At 39.6% G+C, this 5,084-nt stretch overlaps 1 protein-coding gene across 1 annotated transcript; it reads left to right on the top strand.

Moving 5' to 3' along the window:
• Nucleotides 1-359: 359 nt before the first annotated feature.
• LOC116196366 (putative polyol transporter 1) lies at nucleotides 360-4,532 on the top strand. Its single transcript, XM_031526043.1, has 3 exons — nucleotides 360-630; nucleotides 1,272-1,618; nucleotides 3,125-4,532. The coding sequence occupies exons 1-3, from the start codon at nucleotides 474-476 to the stop codon at nucleotides 4,259-4,261; spliced, it is 1,641 nt and encodes a 546-aa protein (XP_031381903.1). The 5' UTR covers nucleotides 360-473; the 3' UTR covers nucleotides 4,262-4,532.
• Nucleotides 4,533-5,084: the final 552 nt, after the last annotated feature.

The raw sequence follows: 5,084 nt of genomic DNA, 5'->3' as shown, positions 1-5,084 counted from the left end.
TATTAGTTTTTAAAAATATAAAAAGAAACTATTCTAGACAAAATAAAATTTATGTGTCATGTATATTACGGGACAAACATTATCGTCTCAGCACGAAGTACAGCCGGTTTGCTTCCACACACGCACACCCACTCCCCCAATTGAAAAAATATTAAGTGAATAATACACAATCACTTGATTATGTAAAATTTCACCTCTGAATGAGATGCACAAAAAAAGAAAAAAAGAAAAAAAGAATTATATAATAATATATTCGTCATTCATAAATAAAATTTTATACAATCAAGTAATTATATATTACTCACTAAATATTTTCTCTACCCCTCCCCTTATCTTCCTATAAAAGAAGCAGCAGGCACTGCAAACCCAACCCCCGAAGCCTCCGCCATAACCTCTTCTCTCTCTCTCTCTGTGTCTCTCTCTGCCTCCTCTGTTTTGTTTTCCCTCGTGGGCTGTTGTGTTGGAATTGGAACATGGCAGAGCGTAAGTCCGTGGTCGAAGATGCCCGGGGACCGTTGCCGACCGTGGAGGCCTTTGGCAGCAACGAACCGAGCAAGCCGAAGAAGAGGAACGGGTATGCCATTGCTATCACCGTCCTTGCCTCCATGACTTCCATCTTAATTGGCTATGGTGAGTGAGTTTACTTCTGCAGCTAGCTTCTTAATTTTGTTCTCTCTCCTTCAAAATTGAAAAAAACAGAACTCTTTTATTCTTTTATCTGTCTGAATAATTAGAACTTTAATTTGGGTGACTTTTGTATTGGGCTCGTTTGCCCCTTTGATTAATGGTAGTTCACGAGCTATCCAAAAAGAAAATTGAACTTTAATTTGGGTGATTCACATGTGCTTACATCAAGAAAACACTCTTTTATTGGTGGAATTACAATGAAATGGAAAATAATGAAATGAAATCACGTGACCATAAGAAAATGACATGAAGCGACTTTTACCTTGAACTTTGGACGAAATGTTATCCACTTGGTCTCTGAGGGGCATCACGATACTCACATGCAGTTCTTTCTTTTGGCGTAAAAGACGCTAATTAGCATGTGAATTTGGAATAAATCGATATTCAATTAATAGAGGAGAGCTATTCAATCTTGAATATACTAAGCAATCATTTCTTTACAACGCGTGTTTACTTCAAGTCCAAATGAATGATATTCGTCACAATATATTTCGGTCTGCGTGTTCGAGAATATTTATGTATATATTGGTCCAGGTTCTGGTAATCTAATTAATTTTTCTTGATTCTCTATTTTTATGGTATAGATGGCGGTGTCATGAGTGGGGCGGCGGACTTCATCCAGAAAGACTTGAAGGTGAGCGACGTAGGGATAGAGGTCCTCAACGGCATGATCAACATCATGTCGCTCCTCGGTGCCCCCATGGCCGGTAGGACCTCTGACTATGTGGGCCGCCGCTACACCATAGTGATTGCCGGTGCAATCTTCTTAGTCGGCGCCTTCTTCATGGCTTTCGCCACCAACTATGCCTTCCTCATGGCTGGCCGAGTTGTGGCGGGGATCGGTACTGGGTACGCCCTCATGATCGCCCCTGTCTACTCTGCAGAAGTTGCCCCCGCTTCCGCCCGTGGCTTCCTCACCTCCTTCCCAGAGGTCCGTTTTTCTTTGTTTTCGTTCGTTTTTGGTTGAATTTTCAACCTCCTTTTGGAGTTTAATTAAGCTTCCAATTCAATCATTCACGATACTCAGATTTAGACGTCTCACATGGTATGTTTTTCCATTGGGTGGACCGATATTATGTAAGGAATAATTTTATCTTTAATGAAGATTGGCCATTATAAATTTATAAAATGGACAAATTAAGGGAATCCAATGACTTTTCAAATGCGACGGACGTAATAGTATTAAGAGAAAATCCGATGTCAAATATAAAGACAACTAATCCATCACATGAATATCTTGGTATATAAATTTTTAAGGGGTTATATACACACACATACATATATATAATTTTTAAGTCAACAAACTTTGACAACCAAATTATTTTTATACAAAGAACCATGTTCTATGACATGTATCTTGATTTAATTAGATTGAGAAGCTATCATAACTTACTAGTAACATATTTGAAAAGATATATAGACGATTGTGATATATCAATAAATTTTTAGCCTCCACCAATAAAACATGGAATTATTATACAATCTTGATGTCGATACGAATGTTCCAAAACCAATTAACATTTCATCGTGATAAAAAAATAATTAAGATTTCCTGGTTTTTTTTTCGTTTAATTTTCCATTTGTTGGTATTGTTAAATTATATGCGACTATGATATACTAGATGTAATTGCATACCTTGAGTTCTAATGTTAGAATTTACCCACCAATGACCACGATAGATATTTTATTCGAAACGTGCCCTTCTATAATTTAATCAAAACTGGAAAGAAAGCTATTCTCGCTATAAATTCAATTCATGTACTAAAAGTCAAATATGACATTTATCGCTTGTACTAGAACTAAGAAGTCAAGAATGAGATAAGAACCAAAATAATTCGGATCCGTTTAGCAATAGAATTAAATTTCTCTATTCTCATTAAAATAGGTAAAATACAAACAAATATATTGATAAGAAAGTATTTATATATATTTAAGTGGAATTTAATAATGGGGTTATGAAAGAAGATAAAAAAATAATGATTGTATTATTGAATTGTAAAAAAGAAATAATGAATAGTTGAAAAAATTTAATATTAAAAAATTAAATTAAATAGTAATTAAGATAAAAAATTGAAAAAAAAGAAAAAAATAATTGTACTGTTGAATTGAAAAAAAGTAAAATTAATAAAATAAAGTGGATTGAAATATATTTTCACTTCAAAACCAAACCCAAACGGATTCTAAATTTTTTATGTACACCTATATATATATATGTTATATGGTATATATCATTATTCTTGAATCAATCATGAGATTTACGTGAATATGACAATTCTTTATATCTTTTTATTTCCTGAATAATTTATGTAATTGAAATTTCTTTTTTTTTACATCATAATTGTTGGATCCGTATTTTTTTTGGTCGATACATAATTGTTGGATACGTAAGACGTTTTTATACATGCTGTTTCATCAATGGTGATTTTTGTACTTCCAGGTATTCATCAACATCGGTGTGCTCCTCGGGTACATATCGAACTACGGCTTCTCGAAGCTCCCGTTGCACCTGGGATGGCGATGCATGCTCGGGCTGGGGGCCATCCCTTCAGTCATCCTTGCCGCTGGCGTCATGGCCATGCCTGAATCTCCCCGTTGGCTAGTCATGCAGGGCCGCTTGGGTGAGGCCAGGAAGGTACTCTACAGGACTTCAGACTCGAACCAGGAGGCCGAGGAAAGGCTCGCTGACATCAAAGAAGCCGCCGGGATACCCCCAGAAAGCAATGACGACGTCGTGAAGGTAGTGAAGAAGAAGAGCAGCGGGTCAGGCGTGTGGAGGGAGCTGCTCCTCCACCCGACTCCGGCTGTTCGCCACATTTTGATCGCAGGTGTCGGCATCCAGTTCTTCCAGCAGGCATCAGGGGTCGACACGGTGGTCCTGTACAGCCCACGTATCTTTGCGAAGGCCGGGCTCACGTCAACCGACAAGAAGCTGCTTGCCACCGTGGCGGTCGGATTTTCCAAGACCGTCTGCATCTTGATCTCAACCTTTTATCTCGACAGACTCGGGAGGCGGCCGATTCTCCTCGCCAGCGCGGGTGGCATGGTCATTTCATTGATGACCCTCGCTAGTGCGCTGGAGGTGGTGGACCACCACCCGGACGGGCAGGTGACGTGGGCCCTCGTTGTGTGCATCGCTATGGTACTGACCTTCGTGGGTTCATTCTCGATGGGGTTGGGCCCCATCGCCTGGGTCTACAGCTCGGAGATATACCCGCTAAGGCTTCGAGCCCAGGGGGCATCCATCGGCGTGGCAGTGAACCGGTTACTAAGTGGCGTCAACTCTATGACATTCATCTCTCTTTATGAGGCCATCACCATCAGCGGTGCCTTCTACCTCTACGCATCAATAGCGGCAGCGTCTTGGGTGTTCTTCTACGTGCTGCTGCCCGAGACGCGTGGGCGGACCCTCGAGGATATGGAAGTCCTGTTCGGGAGCTACCACCGGTGGAGGTCGGTGGCCAAGAAGCTCCAGAACAACCAAAGAGAGGCTCCCAATTCCAATGTGCCCCGCAGTAACAACGACAAAAACAGTAGCTCCACGGGGCCACCGGAGAAGCGACCAGAGACCGCCTAACTTATCTTATTAGCCATAGCAAACCTTGTGGGAGGGCCAAGGCAGGGCTAGGGGCAAGGCAGTGGGGGAACTAGCTAGCTTAGTTAATTACGCCTTCTAGCCCTATGCCTAGCCAATATAGTAACTGTTTCCGATCGCTTTAAGTTGAGAGATGTTAACAAGATATGCTTTGTTTTGATCTCTCGCTTAAAGGATTTCCATGGTACCTACTTTTTTGAAAATTCTCCAAGTAATTTAGTTGTAATTCAAGATTACGTAGAAAATTAGTAAACTACTTGTAGTCAAATAAGTTACCTGGAAAAAAATTCAAGTAATTAAAAAAAATTCAAGTAATTCATTTTCCATAACAATTTTCCAAAATCAACGTTTGGTAGAAAAATGTAAAGTAGACGTTTCCCCCAAAACTTTTGGGCAGGCAGATCCATTTGGGAGTCATGGAAAGGGAGACTACCTTTGAAAATTGTTGATGCGGGGGGCAACACTCGCCTTTCGTGCCTTGTGCATAGTTTTTCAGTGCTTACATTTTACCCGCATGAGTCATGATGATGGCCCCACAATTTCTATTTAATATAAAGATCCATCTTATAAAATAGTGAGTTATTATGACGTATTTAATATTTTTCAGTTTAGGTGTTTGGCATTTTTAAATTTAAAACTTTAGTATATCTACTATTCGGTAATGAAAAGCAAAAACTTCAATTCACGTGCTTTGGACTTTAGCTCCAATATTTAATGCTCCTACCATTTAATGATGAAGAGGATAAAGAACTAAATACATAAACTGAAGTACTCAACATTGCACTGAAAGTATTAACTATGTCCT

Source organism: Punica granatum, chromosome 2 (genome assembly GCF_007655135.1).
Source record: "Punica granatum isolate Tunisia-2019 chromosome 2, ASM765513v2, whole genome shotgun sequence".
Classification (NCBI taxonomy): Eukaryota; Viridiplantae; Streptophyta; class Magnoliopsida; order Myrtales; family Lythraceae; genus Punica; species Punica granatum.
This window is presented reverse-complemented; position numbering and strand designations above follow the sequence as displayed.

Excerpts from the sequence above, each read along its gene's own strand:
- LOC116196366 (XM_031526043.1), top strand. The coding sequence starts at position 474 with ATGGCAGAGCGTAAGTCCGTGGTCGAAGATGCCCGGGGACCGTTGCCG. Across the intron at positions 631-1,271 it reads TTCCATCTTAATTGGCTATG|ATGGCGGTGTCATGAGTGGG; the intron begins GTGAGTGAGTTT and ends TTTATGGTATAG. Across the intron at positions 1,619-3,124 it reads TCCTCACCTCCTTCCCAGAG|GTATTCATCAACATCGGTGT; the intron begins GTCCGTTTTTCT and ends TTGTACTTCCAG.